Source organism: Bos taurus, chromosome 5 (genome assembly GCF_002263795.3).
Source record: "Bos taurus isolate L1 Dominette 01449 registration number 42190680 breed Hereford chromosome 5, ARS-UCD2.0, whole genome shotgun sequence".
Taxonomy (NCBI): Eukaryota; Metazoa; Chordata; class Mammalia; order Artiodactyla; family Bovidae; genus Bos; species Bos taurus.
Genome location: NC_037332.1, coordinates 48,979,781 through 48,998,148, shown reverse-complemented (window position 1 = coordinate 48,998,148; position 18,368 = coordinate 48,979,781). Strand labels below are relative to the sequence as shown.

General features: G+C 41.3%; 1 protein-coding gene across 6 annotated transcripts in view; it reads left to right on the top strand.

Moving 5' to 3' along the window:
• Positions 1-18,368, top strand: part of TBC1D30 (TBC1 domain family member 30) — a 104,186-nt gene that overhangs the window by 55,666 nt on the left and 30,152 nt on the right. For 4 of the 6 annotated variants that reach the window (XM_010805228.4, XM_059886949.1, XM_010805227.4 and 1 more), the window contains 4 exons: positions 8,956-9,017; positions 9,546-9,611; positions 14,274-14,399; positions 16,005-16,190. In XM_010805228.4, coding sequence (XP_010803530.1) covers positions 8,956-9,017; positions 9,546-9,611; positions 14,274-14,399; positions 16,005-16,190 — 440 coding nt within the window. Of the gene's footprint in view, positions 1-4,944; positions 5,787-8,955; positions 9,018-9,545; positions 9,612-14,273; positions 14,400-16,004; positions 16,191-18,368 lie in introns of those variants that run through there. The other 2 variants (XM_010805230.4, XM_002687545.7) reach the window with 2 other exon arrangements.

The window sequence follows — 18,368 nt, the reverse complement described above, 5'->3', positions numbered from 1 at the left end:
CTCCATGAGCTCACAGTTGTGTGGGCTCCTTCCTGGGTAATGAGTTGAAGGAGCTATTTATTAAGGCCCTACTTTTAGTTCGGTCTGAGGAAAGAACTTACGGGACTGGTCACAGTTTACGGTCCCTTTAGGAGATATGACTTTTCCTATTTAGGAGTTGCTCACGGACCTGCAGAAGTTGTGGGGAGAGCAGAGAGAGGAGACTTTATGCCACCAGGCTGTGTGTGTGTGCGCGTGCTCAGTTGTGTCCGACTCTTTGCAACCCCATGAACTGTAGCTTGCCATGCTCCTCTGTCCATGGGATTTCCCAGGTAAAAATACTGGAGGGGGTTGCCATTTCCTACTCCTGGGCATCTTCCCAACCTAGGAATTGAACCTGTGTCTCCTGCATTGGTAGGTGGATTCTTCACGACTGTGCCACCTGGGAAGCCCGTGCCACCAGACCACCACCCTTTTCATTAGCACAAATGCAAAGACATACCAGATTTCCCAGGTGGCTCAGTGATAAAGAATCTGCCTGCAACACAGGAAATGCTGGTTGGATCCCTGGGTCGGGAAGATCCTCTGGAAAAGCAAATGGCAACCCACTCCAGTATTCTTAACCTAGGAAATCTCATAGACAGAGATGCCTGGCGGGCTACAGTCCATGGGGTCACAAAAGGGTCAGACACAACTTAGCAACTAAACAACAACAACAGAAGACATAATATCTCCTGCCTGAGGAAGGACAGCGCTGGGCCTGGTGTCTGGAACATCTCTTCTAACTCTCAAACACTTGTGAGCTTGAGCGCAGCTGCCAGAGAGAAATGAAGCCAGGAGGATGAATTCAAGCCACCTCCCCAGAGTGGGTCAACTCCCTTTGCTTTCTCTCTCTTTGCTTCAGGTTTTCAGAGCTTTTTCTCTTGGTAATTGTCACTACTTGCTCTGTTCAGTCCCCAAAGATAAACACATAGGCCCTTTTTCTTTTAAGATTTACCTGTTAAAAATAGCAGCATTAGGAAATCACAGAAACCCCGGACCTGATTCCCTTCTGGAAGCCCCGGGGGACTTGGCTTTTATTTCTTAAAAATGTTGGACTTGCTTTTCCTGCTAACTTGTCTCCTTTCTCCATTAAAGGAGTCATCTGCTGTCAAGAAACTTCACTGCCAGCATGTAGGCCTGGAGATGCACAACTAGCTGAGTGATCCCTACTTTCTTGTTTTGGCCTGGAGCTTGCATCTCTGGGGATATACTATGGGTGTTGGACTCTGAGACGTTCAGAGTATTTCCTCAAGTGCTCATTTTCTTTGGCAAGCCAGTAACAGATTCTCATCCGATGTGACGTTTTTGGTTTTCTTAAATTCAGCTTTAATCATAACTGCTCTGGACTATGCCAAAGGCTGATTTGCCCAAACGTGAATTCACAGATATTATTTGATTAGGAAAAATCACTCAGTTAGTGAAGGGTGATGGTAAGTTGGCTTTGGGTAGAAATCTCACCAGCTGAGATCCTCCAGCTGAGTTCATGCTGGCATTGTTTCCTCTACGAGTTGACTTCAGATGACATCTTTATCTTTTGCTTTTGGAAAACAATATTCCAGACACGAATAAGAAACTATGAGTCATATAATAAATATAATGCTAGGCTTGTGCTGTGACTGTTTTTAGAGCATTGTATTTTAGTGCTTAATTATCTGTTTACTACAAAAGTTGGCAGTCTTGGCCTTCCTCTCCCATGTAAACAAAATAATATTATTTAATTCCTTCATTATGTATTGCTTTAATAGTAGAAACTCTTAAATTTTTTTTTGTGTGTGTCAACTTCTGTGTAGTTTAGAATGAGAAATTTTCAAGAAAGTTTTTTTTTTTTAAGAGTCAGCTTTTCCTTGTAATAAATCTAAGTGCAATACGATTTTGATCTTGAAGGTAAAGAAGCCCCTGTCACTAACAGTAAGAGAAAATGCTGTAACTGAAGAATTTCAGAGAAAAACCTTTTTGTCAGCCATGACATATCTGGCAGTCTGAGGTCTATACTCGAGCTTCAGCAGCCTAGAGATATAATTTCTTCAATTCACTGAGAGTTGAGTGAATTCAGGAATATTGACTGCGGTTAACTGGTCAGTGTATTCTGTCCTCAGTGTCAAAGCCTCTACATAAGCCAAATGCAATCAAAAGTTTGCTTGGTGAATGTGGAGTCTGAGCCAAACGGTGTGGGATGGTCTGAGTGGTGGATGTCAGCCAGGCCTAGACGTCGTCTCTAGCCTGGAGGCAGTGTTGTAGAGCAGCGTCCATTTCTCCTCCTCTTGGCTGGTGAGGCTGTCTTTCCTGCTGGCCCAGTGCTAAAACCTGAGCATGAGTAGCCTTTCGTGTTGAGAACATAAACCCTCTGTGGTTTGAGCAGATGAGACTTCTGGAAAACCAGACCATGTGTCCACTTCCCAGCTGGATTTTCTTTCTCCTTCCAGTTTTCTTCCTTTAACTATGGGTGTTCAATACCATCTTCACCCAGGGGTTTGTGTTGCCCTCTAAAAAATTGGCTAACGTCAAACATCAGATGGGCTTCCCTGGTGGCTCAGTGGTAAAGAATTTGCCTGCAGTGCAGGAGGCACAGGTTCAGTCCCTGGGTTTGGAAGATCCTCTGGAGAAGGAAATGGCAACCCACTCCAAAATGCTTGCCTGGAGAATCCCGTGGACAGAGGAGCCTGGCGGGCCACAGTCCATGGGGTTGCAAAGAGTCAGACATGACTGAGGGACTGAGCACGAATAGTTGATTTACAATATTGTGCTAGTTTCTGGTGTATAACAAAGTAATTCATTTATACATATATATACTTTTCATATTGTTTTCCATTACGGTTTATTATAGAATATTGAATATAGTTCCCCATGCTATACAGATGTACCTTGTTGTTTATTTTGTATACAGTGGTTTGTATTTGCTAATCCTAAGCTTCCAGTTTATCCTTCTTCCACCCCCTTTCTCTTTTGGAAACCGTTTGTTTTCTGCATCTGTGAGTCTGTTTCTGTTTTGTAAATAAGTTCGTTTGTGTCATGTTTTGGATCCCTGGTCTTAGTGATATCATATGGTATTTGTCTTTTTCTGACTTACTTCCCTTGTGGCTCAGCTGGTAAAGAATCTGCTTGTGATGCGAGAGACCTGGGTTCGATCCCTAGGTTGGGAAGATCCCCTGGAGAAGGGAAAGGCTACCCACTCCAGTATAGTGGGTAGTCCATGGGATCGCAAAGAGTGGGACACAACTGAGCGACTTACTTCACTTCACTTCTGACTTACTTCACTTAGTATGATGATATCTAGGTCCATCTATGTTGCTGTAAAAGAATATTGTTTCATTCTCTTTATGGCTGAGTAGTATTCCATTCTGTATATATACCACATCTTTTTTTATCCATTCATCTGTCCATTAGCAACCATTGTTTTTGATGCTCAAAGTGTTCCAAATAGGCCGATAGTGTCCTGTTTGTGTGGCTCTCATGTCTTTTTGACATGACTCAGTTAGTCTTGAAGCACCTCCTTTCTTCCTTTGTTCATCAAGATGTTTCTAAAGGAACCCTGATTCCTTTTAGTGGGGAATGAGTTTTAGAGACCAAATTCTGGGTGCTAGGGTTATTCAGTGATGCTGGGTGGCTCTTAGTTCTAAACCTATTCAGTGGCTTTATATGTATTTTTGAAAAGAAAAAAGACGAGTTCATACATTATTTCCATTTAAGATACACTGTTGCAGGATTAAAAAACTTAATTTCTTTGATTGCACACTTTTATTTTTTGTTAGATTGAAAACACCTTGGTTCCTTTTGACATGAACATCATTTATTTAGGTTATTCTATAGTGTACATAAGAATTTTAAAAAACCAGTATTTTTAATAACAATAATGCTACAGAATGACATTTAAGATTTCTTTGTAGTTCTATTTGCTCTTAAAAGGTATACCACCATTCTACAAGCATAATACTATACTCTAAAGCAACTTATTTTTTTCTGTGTTCTTCTGCCATCAAAAGGATATTGAGTTAGGTTCATGTGTTTCTATTCATTTGTAAATTTTAGAGTTTCCTTTTTGTTTGATTTATTAATATTATTACTATAATGAATTAATAATAATACTTTTAATAACCATTAATAATATTAATATTATTCCAGAGTCCAAACTACATAAGGTACATCCAGAGAAGTGTTTTATATTCCTCTCTCTTCTACATTGTTCTCTTCCATATAAATACTATTTAGTTTTTTTTTTAATCCATCTGTTGTAACTTTTCTAAATATATATACAAATACCTTTGTATTTCCCTCCACATCCTTTCCTTTCTTATGACTCATTCATCTTTATGATTAATATCCATTGGAGAATGTTTATGTTTATTCCTAGTTTATGAATGACTTAAAAACAGCAGTAATTATCGCTAGTAGTTATGACTACTCAAGTCTCTGGCTGGTGAGATGGAGGAGCCACTTTATTTTATTTTATTTTTTTTAGACAGTGAAATAGTTTATTAAATTTTGTGTATATAACTATACTAGTAAAAACTTATACTACAAAAAAGGGAAATACAGCTTAATACTTCTAAATAACAATGATGTGAGTTTTTTCTGGTCAAAAAAGAAAAACTTGTACCTACATATTGGTCAGTCACAGTAAATCCCTGCTTTTAAGCTGCCTTGGTGGCTCAGAGGTTAAAGCGTCTGCCTGCAATGAGGGAGGCCTCGGTTTGATCCCTGGGCCGGGAAGATCCCCTGGAGAAGGAAATGGCAACCCACTCCAGTATTCTTGCCTGGAGAATCCCATGGACTGAGGAGCCTGGTGGGCTACAGTCCACACGGTCACAAAGAGTTGAACACGACTGAGCGACTTCACTTTCACTTTTAAGTGGAACAGTTTTATTTTTAATTCCACTTCCATAAGAAACAGCCATTATTATAACAATATTATATATTTAATATATAATTAACATACAACATATATTAATAATATTAATATATAATACTACTACTAATGATAATACTTTTAACGTGCTTCCCATGCCCCTCTAAGATGCTGGGAAAGAGTTTAACACAATTTGGGATGAAGCTGGTGCTTCACCATCTACCAGCTACTCGCTGGTGTTCTGCACCTGAGATTTGCTCCCTTTGATGCTCCCTCCAGCGTCTCAGATCTTGGGAGAAACACGGAGATCTCTGTCACTGCTCCTAGTCTCGCCGTTGCTTATCCGCCCGCGCCCAGGCTGGGGGTGCTCCGCGGCTCCCCCACGCAGGTGCCGGGAGCCTGCCAGGCGTTGGGGAGCTAAGGCTGCCCCGCCTGCGCACGGTGATGCCGGGATTGGGGGCGGGGGCGCCGCCTCCGTCTCCCAGCACTCGATCGCTCCCGCCCTCCTCCCCGCCCCAAGCCCTCTCCAAGCCTCAGCCCGGCTGGCTCCGCACTGCAGATGCCTGCCTGCCGCTCCACTCTCAGCGGCTCCCACGGTGCTCCGCAGGTCCCTCGATCCCCTAGCATTCTCGCTGCTTCCCAGGGACCCTCGACTAAGCGAGCTCACCAAGCCCCCAGCGCGCGCCAAGCCGCTGCGCCAGTGGAGCGGCGGGAACCCAGGCGGAGCGCGGGATCCCAGGGCGCTCTCGGATGCGGCAGGACAAGCTGACCGGCTCCCTGAGACGTGGAGGGAGATGCCTGAAGCGGCAGGGTGGTGGCGGCGGCGGCGGTGGCGGCGTGGGCACCATCCTGAGCAATGTGCTCAAGAAGCGCAGCTGCATTTCTCGGACCGCGCCCCGGCTGCTCTGCACCCTGGAGCCGGGTGAGGACCTGGGGCGGCAGAAGGGAGCACTGGAGAGTAGCTTGGCGCCCACCTCGCTGATATCTCTGCCTTAGCTGGGACTCCGCTAGGCCCGGGATCACCCGCCGGTCGGCGAGTGCTGGGTGCCGCGGCTGGGCGCAGGCGGGGCTGGGTCGGCCTGGGGTAGGGAAAGCAAGGACCCAGGCCTGGCCGGGGCAGCGGCCTCCCTAGGCGCGGAGGAGGCTGCTCCCGCCGGCTGCCCGCGCGCCCCCACCCCGCGGCCTGTGAGTGGTCCAGCCCTGGCTTGTGCCCGGAGCTGCTGGCTGTTGGTGCGCTCGGCTAAGTGCTGGCGGCTGCCTGGGCTGTCAGAGGCCGCGCAACCAATTGTGCTTCGGACTCAAAAGAAGCCACACCTTAAAGGAGGTGTGGGAGGCGGAGAAAGGCACAGGTTTGATACTTGGGGTCGGAGGGAAAGGAAGTGACCGCGAAGGAAAAAAAAAAATCGAGTGCATTTTCTTGAGCGTCCCTGCTTCGTGGGTGCCGGGATCATATCACCGGGAGCCTCCGGGTGGAGAGCAGGCAGGAAATACTCCTGCAAAGTAGAGATCCTTTCTGTAGGTAAAGACCGAGTGAGCTGCCTGTGTTAGGCTAGGCCCTTTCTGCTGTCAGCCTGTGTTTACACATCCCTGCATCTCCAGGCTGCATAACTCCGCGCCTGCTGCATCACCCGGCATTCCTCCCCGGGGGTTTTATGAGCCCAGCCCTGGCGTGCTCAGGCCCCTGGGCATAAGGCTTCGTGGTTAGGAGTGGCCGCAGAGGGAGCCGGCTGTGCCTGGACCCGTGCTTAGCGCCCACTTGTCCCCAGGGTGGCACCAGCTGGCTTCCAGGTGGGTTTGTCCTCCCCTGAACCCCCTCCCCCCTCCCTGCCCCTGAACACCCTCCCCCCTCTCCCTGCCCCTGAACCCCTCCCCCCTCCCTGCCCCCTCCCCCCTCCCCCCTCTCCCTGCGCCTTTGGGGACCTGCTATCCTGAGGCTGCAGAGAGAATCAAGGCACTGAGCCCCAAAGGGTGGAACGCGTCACTGCCTTTCCGAACCTCGTGGTTTCTTTGTTTTTCTCCCCAAGGAAGTGTCTAGTTGCAAAAACTGTAGTAGTTGTTCAGTCTTTCTTTAGCCTTAGAAAAAACAAAAACAAAAACAAAAAAAAACCCTCTTTCCCACGTTAAAAGTATTTTGTGTTCCTGAATCCGAAATATCCAGTGATTACCAGATGAAACACAAACCTCCTCTTCCTTATTCAGTTAGAAGAAAAGAGGTAGAAATGACCTGATTTCAGCTTTTACATGCAGGCGGCGAATGATCAATTCCAGTGAAATCCTGTGACTCATTTTTGATCGTGAGAAAATAGTTGTGATTTTGACTAACCCCAGCCGGGTGTCAGCTCAGCAAGGCGATTGGCAGGATGCCCAGCAGGTACTTCTGATAAAGTCAAGGGAGCATATTCGGTCGTACATGCAGGGAATCCAAGGATTTTAGATCGGTTGAGATAAGAGCATAGGACCGAATTTCCTGGTCTTTGTTATGTTATAAAGCAAACGCCATTACTAAAAATGCTTCTATTCAGCACCCTGCATCTGGACAGCAACCTCACCAAGAGGTTTTATCTTGTCTTAAAATCATGGCTCCAGCGGGAGGCACTCTTATCGCCCGTTGTATCATTGCACAGTGAGGCAAGACTTCATTTAAATCATCTCACAGTAATGAGAATCCATCAAGATACATAATATACCTTCAAAGAAGAAAATCTTATCTATCCAGACACTGTATGCTTTTGGCTGGGAAGCTCTGAAAAGAATTATCAGGGCACTGATTATAAAGCTTGACTTTAGAAATCTAGGACCAAACTCTTGTATACATAGTACTCTTCTAGGACTCCAAGAAGGGCATCTTCATACTGTCATGGGCTTGGGTAAATCAGACACATCTCTTTTCAGCTTATATGCTTTGACTCCATATATGCTTTTAAAAAGACATGTCTACTTTATCATTAGACTTTTACAAATTCTAAAGTATGTTCTTATCTACATACCAGATTCTAAAGAAAGATTGTTCCCTAAGTACTGGAAGTTGTGGAGAGGTTTCAGTATGCTTAATCTGCTGTTCAACATCTTAGAAGCAAAAATGTCATCATAAATGACAATTGTAAATTGTGAAACAATGCTATTGATAATTTTTGGTGTATCTTGGTCCTTGAATTATTAAGTTTAAAATGGGCTTAAAATGTCATTTTGAAATTATAAAAAAAGAATACATAACATTTTCAGGTTTAGTTACATTATTTTTGATATCATTTAAGTGGGAATAAAAATTGTCATGTAATTTTATCTCAATAATAAAAAAGTCCAATATGAATATAGCATATAGTCTTTACACATTTTCCTCTTTACTTTCTTCTATTCTGTAGATTTGAGATTTGAGTCAAAGAAGTTTATCTAAGGTTGTAGATAACTTGGAATTGGGGTTCAGTTATATTCTTAGCTTGTAATCTAAATATACAAACATATCTTTAATGAATAAGTCTATCATGACAGAATTTTAAAATATGGATTATTCCACAAGTGGGAAGGCAGTGACATTATTTTTTTTATACCTTTTGATATTTCACTGAATTTTCCTTAATAGAATTAGCCAGTGCAACTGTCTTAAAAAAACAAATTCTGTAAATAAAGAATTCTCTTCCCATGTTTCATAAATATTAATTATACTGTACTAAGTGATTTACAGTTAATCATTGCAATAACTAACTGAGATAGGCTTTATCCTCATTTTAAGGATGGAGAATTGAAACTCAGGTTGAATAATTTGTTTGACTGTAGGAACCAAAGCTGAATGCAAGTCTGTATGACTGCAAGCCCATGTGTCACTTTTTGTTTTTGCACAGCACCAGACAGCTGTGGAACCACCATTCTATGGATAAGTTCCATTCTATTATCATAGGATGTGTTTCTATTTTAATAATTAATTTTCTTTTTCTTTTAACAAAATTGACAATTAACAAGATTGTAATCTAGTAAAAAACAAGTGTTTTAAAAATTTTATGATGACCCAGTAGTATGAGGTTAATTTTTACTTTTATTTTTGATATAGTGTATTTTCTCCCTAAATAATTGTTATTTATGTCTTTTTATTTTAGGAGTTGACACAAAGTTGAAGTTCACTCTTGAGCCATCTTTAGGTCAAAATGGTTTTCAGCAGGTAATTTTATTTTTAGTTTCAAGAATACCTTTATTTGGGGGTAACTACAAGGTACACTGAGATACATTCTCAAAGTGGGAAGATTAGCATGTGCTTGGATATGCATAAGATGAGTCAGTTTTTAAAATTATGGATGAAATAACTTGTGAAACTCTAAGTGGCCTGGATTTATACTTGCAGTGAAAAATTTTGTACTTTCTTTTAATGGTTTAAGTGTAGGAAAAAAATTGAAAAACCAACTGCTGTTATTCTGAATCTATAACACATGTTTTGATTTCTCAACCAAGCTTTCCCTTGTGTGCATGTGTTGCAAGTGGATAACAGGTGTGTTAAGGGGGCCTAAGTGGAGGAGCTTGGGGCAGTCACGGCCCTTAGACCAGACAAACCTGGCTGAAGGAAGCTCGGAATGTTTACCCCAGTGTTCCGTATAAATATTATATTCTACAAATGTCAAGATGGAAAAAAGGTTGAAAAGTGCTTAACCAGGTCAATATTATCACTTTGACAGTGTTTCTTCTTTATTTCTAGTGGTACGATGCTCTAAAGGCAGTTGCCAGACTATCAACAGGAATACCAAAGGAATGGAGGAGAAAGGTGAGGAGGATTTGTATGGCTAAAATGCAAAAGGACCATCACTCTGTCTCTCTTTAAAGTGTCTGGAATGTCAAAAAGAATATTCTAGATTTAGTAATTTGAAATCTGTCCCTCTTCATTATTCATTAATTCAGTAAGTATTTATTGATTATTCTGTGCCAGGTACTTTCTGTAGGTACTGGGGATACAGAAGTGGGAAAAAAAACCCAACAGACCAAAATTTTTATCCTTGTAGAGTTTATTATGAATATAATATAAAGTATTTCAGATGATGCCAAGTGCCATGTGTAAAAATAAAGCAAAGAAAGAAGTAAGGAGAGTGTAGGAGAATGGAGATAAGGAGGTAGCATTTTAAATGGCAAGGTTACATTTGAATAGGGCCCTTAAAGCAGTGAGCAGGTGGCCACGTAGCTACCTGGTGGAGGAGTACTCCAAACAGAAAACACCCGCAGGTGAGAGCATCTCAGGAGTATCCAAGCAGAAGTAAGAGGCCAGGGTGGCTGAAGCACAGAGGACAAAGGGGAAAGCAGTGGGGGGTGGGTCGTAGAGGTAATGTGATGACCTTGGGGGAATGGCAGATCCTGTAGGACCTTACAGGCCGTAGGAGGACTTTTGCCCAGTGTGAGATGAGAAGCATTGGAAAGTTTTAAGAAGGGGAATACCATGGTATGACTTATATTTTAAATGCACCATTCTGACCGCTAACTTGAGAAAGTGAGGGACAAGGGCAACAGCAGAGAGAGAGCAGTGAGACAGTGCACTAAGTCGTGTCCGACTTTTGCAACCCCATGGACTGTAGACTGCCAGGCTCCTCTATCTATGGGATTCTCCAAGCAAGAATACTGGAATGGGTTGCTATTTCCTTCTCCAGGGGATCTTCCCAACCCAGGAATCGAACCCAGGTCTTCAGCATTGCAGGCAGATTCTCTACTGACTTGGGTGGAGGGGGTGTAAGAACAAGAGAGCAGTAGGAAACTTGCAATAATTCAGGCAGGAGTTGATCAGGGTTTTGGTAGTGGAGATGGAGAGAAGGGATAAGATTCTAGATGTATTTTGAAGGCTGAGTTGACTTGAATTCCTATTAGATTGAATATAAACTGTAAGAGCAGTGTCATCAAAAACTTCAGGATTGACTTGAGCTTCTGAAAGGGAAGTGTTACTATTTTACCAGAGGGGACGAGCATGTGTGTGTGTGTGTGTGTGTGTGTGTGTGTGTGTGTATCTATGTAGTTGGGGGTGACGGTTGGTTAGATGATTGGTTTTGGATATGTTAAGGTTATGATGCCTGTTGGATATCTAAATTGAAGATATCAAGTGTATATTTGCACATACGATTGTGATGCTTAAGAGAGAGGTCTGGCTAGAGATATTAATCAGTCTTAGTCCTGCTAAGTCATGTTCAAAAGTCAAAACTGGACAGTTGATAGTTGTTGACCTGTTGATAGTCAAAATGTCAACTATTTATTTGTAAACCTAGTTTCTCCCCCTTTTAAAAAATCTTTATTGAAGTATAGTTGATTTACAATGTTGTATTAATTTCCACTGTACAGCAGAGTGATTCAGTTATATATTTCTTTTTCATATTCTTTTCCACTATGGTTTATCAGAATAACGAGTCTAGAATAACGAGTATAGTTCCCTGGGCTACACAGTAGGACCTTGTTGTTTATCCATTCTATTTATAGTAGTTTGCATCTGCTAATCCCAGACTTCTTATCCATCCTTGCCCCTCCCCCATTTGGCAACCACAATTCCCATTTCTTTTTTAAAACTTGATTTTTTTATATATTGGAGTATAATTGATTTATAATGCTGTATTAGCTTCATGTGTACAGCAAAGTGATTCAGTTGTACACATACATATATCCATTCCATTTCAGATTCTCTTTCCATATAGGTCACCACAGAATATTGAGTAGAGTTCCCTGTGCTGTACAGTTGGTCCTTGTTGATTATCTGTTTTATATACAGTACTGTGTATATGTTAATCCCTCACATTTCCCCCTTGGTAACCATAAGTTTGTTTTCAAAGTCTGTGAAGCTGTTTTGTAAATAAGCTTGTTCATATTATAAGCTAATCTTAATACTCTTAGAATTTGAACATTGAAGGTTCCTCAAAGTGTATATGAAAAATGGCATTATGAAGCAACTTTTCTGGATAAGGTAATGAAAGGAGTAACGGTATCCAGTGATTCCTTTAAAATAATTATTCTTTATGGGAACCCATCTATCAGTTTTCTTGTGTGTGTTAGAGAGGGATGGTGGAAATGCAGAGGCGAAAACAGGCCCATTCTCCATGGAGCTGCAAAGGGTCAGACACGACTGAGTGTGCACACACACATATGTGTGCACACACACACAAACAAAAACACACTCCACCCGCCTCTCTCTCCATGGATGGCCAAGGAGTTCTTGCCCAAGCATAGAGAGTAATCTGGAGCCCAGTATAACAAGCTCATAAGATACTCTGGAATAGGGAATGGCTACCCACTTCAATAAATAATAGAATGGGAAAGACTAGCGATCTCTTTAATAAAATTAGAGATACCAAGGGAAATTTTCATGCAAAGATGGGTACAATAAAGGACAGAAATGGTATAGATCTAACAGAAGCAGAAGATATTAAGAAGAGGTGGCAAGAATACACAGAAGAACTGTACAGAAAAGATCTTCACAGTCCAGATAATCATGATGGTGTGATCACTCACCTAGAGCCAGACATCCTGGAATACGAAGTCAAGTGGGCCTTAGGAAGCATCACTACAAACAAAGCTAGTGGAGGTGATGGAATTCCAGTTGAGCTATTTCAAATCCTAAAATATGATGCTTGAACGTGCTACATTTACTATCCCAGCAAATCTGGAAAACTCAGCAGAGGCCACAGGACTGGAAAAGGTCAGTTTTCACTCCAATCTCAAAGAAAGGCAATGCCAAAGAATGCTCAAACTACTGCACAATTGCTCTCATCTCACATGCTAGTAAAATAATGCTCAAAGTTCTCCAATCCAGGCTTCAACAGTACGTGAACCGTGAACTTCCAGATGTTCAAGCTGGTTTTAGAAAAGGCAGAGGAACCAGAGATCAAATTGCCAACATCCATTGGATCATCGAAAAAGCAAGAGAATTCCAGAAAAACATCTACTTTTGCTTTATTGACTATGCCAAAGCCTTTGACTGTGTGGATCACAATCAACTGTAGAAAATTCTGAAAAATATGGGAATACCAGACCACCTGACCTGCCTTTTCAGAAATCTGTATGCAGGTCAGGAAGCAACAGTTCAAACTGGACATGGAACAACGGACTGGTTCCAATGGGGAAAGGAGTGTGTCAAGGTTGTATATTGTCACCCTGCTTATTTAACTTATATGCAGAGTACATCATGAGAAACACTGGGCTGGATGAAGCACAAGCTGCAATCAAGATTGCCAGGAGAAATATCAATAACCTCAGATATGCAGATGACACCACCCTTATGGCAGAAAGCAAAGAAGAACTAAAGAGCCTCTTGATGAAAGTGAAAGAGGAGAGTGAAAAAGTTGGCTTAAAATTCAACATTCAGAAAACTAAGATCATGGCATCTGGTTCCATCACTTCAAGGCAAATAGATGGGGAAACAGTGGAAACAGTGACAGACTTTTCTGGGCTCCAAAATCACTGCAGATGGTGATTGCAGCCATGAAATTAAAAGATGCTTGCTCCTTGGGAGAAAAGTTATGACCAACCTAGACAGCATATTAAAAAGCAGAGACATTACTTTGTCAACAAAGGTCTGTCTAGTCAAAGCTATGGTTTTTCCAGTAATCATGTATGGATGTGAGAGTTGGGCTATAAAGAAAGCTGAGTGCCGAAGAATTGATGCTTTTGACCTATGGTGTTGGAGCACATTCTTGAGAGTCCCTTGGACTGCAAGGAGATCCAGTCGGTTCATTCTGAAGGAAATCAGTCCTGAATATTCACTGGAAGGACTGATGCTGAAGCTCCAATACTTTGGTCACCTGATGTGAAGAACTGACTCATTTGAAAAGACCCTGATGCTGGGAAAGATTGAAGGTGGGAGGAGAGGGGTATGGCAGGGGATGAGATGGTTGGATGGCATCACCGACTCAATGGACATGAGTTTGAGTGAGTCCATCACCAGGTGGTGATGGACAGGGAGGCCTGACATGCTGCAGTCCATGGGGTCGCAAAGAGTTGGACAAGACTGAGTGACTGAACTGGACTGAACCCACTCCAGTAATCTTGCCTGGAAAATCCTACGGACAGAGGAGGCTTGCGGGCTACAGATTACGGGGTTTCAAGAGAGTCAAGCGTTACTGAGAAACTACACAACAACAGCAAAGATAATCTAGCTATTCTACTGAACTGAAATAAAATTTGATATGTTTTTGTTTTCTTAACAATATCCTTAATGGCTGGATTGTTACTTGGTACATAGTAGGAACTCAATAAATATTAATTGAAAGAATAAATAAAAGTCCCTAATTGGTACAGTTTAGTACAGCAGACTTTTCAATGAGGTTCTTAGTTAACTTTCTACATATAGGCTATATCTCTTCTGGTAACAGTTTTCATTTTCTTGCTGGATGCAATCAGTATTGCCTAATAAAGAAAGATGAAATTATGTATTTTACTTTAGCCTTCTTCTTTATTACTATTTTAGGTTTGGTTGACCCTGGCAGATCATTATTTGCACAGTATAGCCATTGACTGGGACAAAACCATGCGTTTCACTTTCAATGAGAGGAGTAATCCTGATGATGACTCGATGGGAATTCAGATAGTTAAGGTAATACCTCTGAGTTTGATTTATTGTCTTAACTTGGAAGATTTTTAAGAACTAGATGCGTCCTGGACAGACGATCAAGCCGTGGTTTGAATGTGTATATTTCCTGCTTCCTAATTTCATTGGTTTAACAACTTTTTAAAATGGGGAATTTGTTGATGCCTTGTCTTTGTGCATCTGCATGTTGCTAGTAAGAAGAAAGTGTATCCATTCATATTCAACTTATTTTGCTTGCATGATAGGAAATTGAAGCTCCTTTTTTGTTTAGCATGCGTCAGTGCTTTTAACTGGATTTTTACATCAAAGTCACTGAGAAATTTAGTTAAGCCTATTTCATATTAGAATAATTGGGCAGTTATTAGGATTTTGATAATTTCTTAACTGTCATTTTATGAAGATAGTTAGATTGATGGGTTTACTTTACACCAGATGGTTGAATGTTCAGGCCAGCTGTGGAGGCAGCCGAGGTTCACCTACCTGGATTATTACTGCTGATTAGAGCCTGGCACCAAAAGCCAAGGATGCTGATTTGATTTAATCCCATTATTCTCCTCTTACATAAGCCTCTAGGGCATGCTTTTTATTTTATATGAGTACATTACGTGTGATGCCTAGCTGAGGTTTTAAAAGGAAAGTTGTTTCATGTAAAGTTTGGTCACCAGAAGTTGGCAAATGTTTTGGCAGATTTGAAAATATTTTTTTTCAGGAGCAAGTACTAACTAAAAAGAGCTATATTTTCATCTTACTTGGTGTATTTCAGACAAGTTTCCAAAAAAAATGAAATTTTATACTGTAATATGCTTGAAAAGCCTCTGTATTATGCACATTTGAGCTGTTTGTTTGGAATTTCAGTATGTGTTCCCTAGAGATGAAGTATTCCATATTTGAAATACTTTCTTTCAAGTGGTGAGTTAAGGCAATGCATGTTTTATAAGAATCATGTTCTTAGAATCTTTTTTTTCTCGTTGAAATGAATGTCACTAAAATGAATATGTCCTGAAAATCATAGTCTCTGCTTGATAATTATAGGTATTGCCTTCATTATATATTAAAGCACAGCAAATGTTTCTGTCCTTTTATACATATTTATCAAACAACTTGGACAGAATGATTTTTCTGTGTCTTTTTGGTACTGGTTGCATTTTGCTCCTGAATACTATTTGGAGTTTTGATAACTAAATATTTATATATATATATATATATATATATCTTTTTTTGATAGAAAGAAATAATGTTAGCATCTATCATACATGTGTTGAAATGACTTGTTTTATTTGAGATGTATCATTAAAATAAACTGTCAATTTATTTGAAAGCCTAATGTTATATTTGTTAATTCTGAGGGCCCTTTTGTGTTAACTCTGGAAATACTTTTGGTAGAAAATTTGCCTGACTGAAATTCCCCTTGCAATGCCTCAGCATATTAGAAAACTAAAAGACACAAGCTGTGGTCTATGTATATAAGTTGCTTATATATTTTAAAAACTAAAATCCATTTTGATAGTCTGACTTAATGCTGAGACAAAGAAAAAAACAAAAGTTTTTTTTTTCTTTTAGAGAGAGCATAAGGAGTTATTTTAAAAAGTGTTGTTTCCCCTCTCATTTTAGGATCTTCACCGTACGGGCTGCAGTTCGTACTGTGGCCAGGAGGCCGAGCAGGACAGGGTCGTGTTAAAGCGCGTCCTTCTGGCTTATGCCCGATGGAACAAGAATGTCGGGTACTGCCAAGGCTTTAACATCCTGGCTGCACTGATTCTGGAGGTGGTGGAAGGCAACGAAGGCGATGCTCTGAAAGTGAGTGTCAGACTCTGAAGAAGGCAACTGAAATTCTTCAGAGAGTGAAATACTAGAACTGTGGTTTCTCTTCCCTGATGCCCCACCTCCTTCCAAAGTATATACTGTATCTTTCTAATTATCCATGATTTCCCCAGGTTAAAGCTCACAGGACAAACTTCTGTAGCTGCCAAATTTGAGGAGAATGATTATGTTTTTAGCTCCCTTATGAGAAATATAAGGACATATATATGAGTGTGTGTGTGTGTTAGTTGTTTAGATGTGTTTGACTCTCTGCAACCCCAAAGGCTGTAGCCCACCAGGCCCCTCTGTCCATGGGATTCTCCAGGCAAGAATACTGGAGTAGGTTGCCATTTCCGTCTCCAGGACACACATATATATATATGGCTTTTTGAGGATGAGGGTGGGGGAACAGATCTTTCTTTCTCTCTCTCTCTCTGGTGTGCAGCATGTGGGATCTTACTTCCCCAACCAGGTATTGAATCTATGTTCCCTGGGTTGGGAGCTTGGAGTCTTACACTGGATCACCAGAGAAATCCCTGAGGCATCATATTTTTAAACCAAGTTCAGTACTACTTATATTGATTACCCAGTGCTGCATAGCAAATCAGTTGCTTCAAACAGCAAATGTGTATGATATTTCTTTGAGTCAGGAATCTGGGCACAGCTTAGCTGGCTCGGGGTCACATTATCGTGGTATTCAAACTCTCAGCTAGGGCTTTAGTTTCATCCGAAGGCTCAATTGAGTGGGAAGAGCACTGGCCTCCAAGTTCATTCATGTGATCCTTGGTAAGATTTCATTCCCCACAGATGGCTGGACTGAGGGCCTCAGTCTTTTGCTGGATGTTGTCCTCTGCTTTGTGGGCCTTTCCGTTGTGCAGCATGGTGGCTGGCATTCCTTAGAGCGAGCAAGAGAGTGAAAGAGAACGAGCAAGTCAGAGGAGACTATGTTACTGATCTGCAGCCTAGTATTAGAAGTGACATTCCATCACTTTTGCCCTGTTTTATGTTTTAATTTATTTTTAATTGGAGAATAATTGCTTTACAGTGTTGTGTTGGTTTCTGCCATACATTAATCAGCATAAGCATACACATGTCCCCTTCTTCTTGCATCTCCTTCCCACCTCCCACCCCATCCCACCCCTCTAGGTTGTCACAGAGCACCAGGTTGCGCTCCCTGTGTCACACAGAAACTTCTGCCATGTTTTATTTATTAAAAGTCAGTCACTAGGTCCAGCTCCTATTTAAGGGTAAGGGCTTATACAAGAGTGTGACTATCAGCAGGTATAGATTCTGGGGGGTCATGCTTTAAATTGCCTTATTTGTTATACTTAATTCTGGTTGGTTCTTCTTCTTCTTTTTTTTTTTTTTGATGTTGACCATTTTTAAAGTTTTTACTGAATTTGTTACAGTATTGCTTCTGTTTTATGTTTTGTGTTTTTTTGGCCCTAAGGCATATGGGATCTTAGCTCCCCAACTAGGCATTGAGCCTGTACCTCTTGCATTGGAAGGTGAAGTCTTAACCACTGGACAGCCAGGGAAGTCCCTGGTTGGATCTTCTTAACAGGTTGCTTTCATATCTGGGGTGAGGTATGAAGGAAATAGGCTGCAAGTGAATGTCTGCTGAAAGGTGCTTGTGTGGAGAAAGGCTATGAAAGTGAATGATATGTCTTATCTTTTAATCTTTGATGTCTAGGGCCTTTTTTTAGTTAAAAAAAATTTCTGGAAACATTTTGAGATGGGATACTAGTAAGTTAAATTTGTAGGTCTGAATATGACTCAGTGAGTCACCACAAAAAGTCTTTATGAGAAATGAGGGATTTCAGGTGTCGAGGATGGCCACTGCCTTATTTGCTTGGGGTAATATATGGTTGCTAATTCGTATTTGGACCCTGAAACTGTTGTTGATTGCGGTGTTGTGTGATGGATGAGATAAATACTTAGTTTTTGTATTCAAGGTCCCACTCCTCCCAATTCTGTTTAATTATAGTGCATACCTTAGTGAGAGTCTCAGTAACTCACTTAATGTCATATGGAAAAATGAACACATTTTTCTCTTGGTTGTATACACATTGTGTTGAAATTAATTATAAATCCATCCTGACATGATCTCAATCTGTATTCAGCCTCTCAGACTTTCCATTCATGTATTTAAGGAAGCAGCTTTGAAGCTACTTG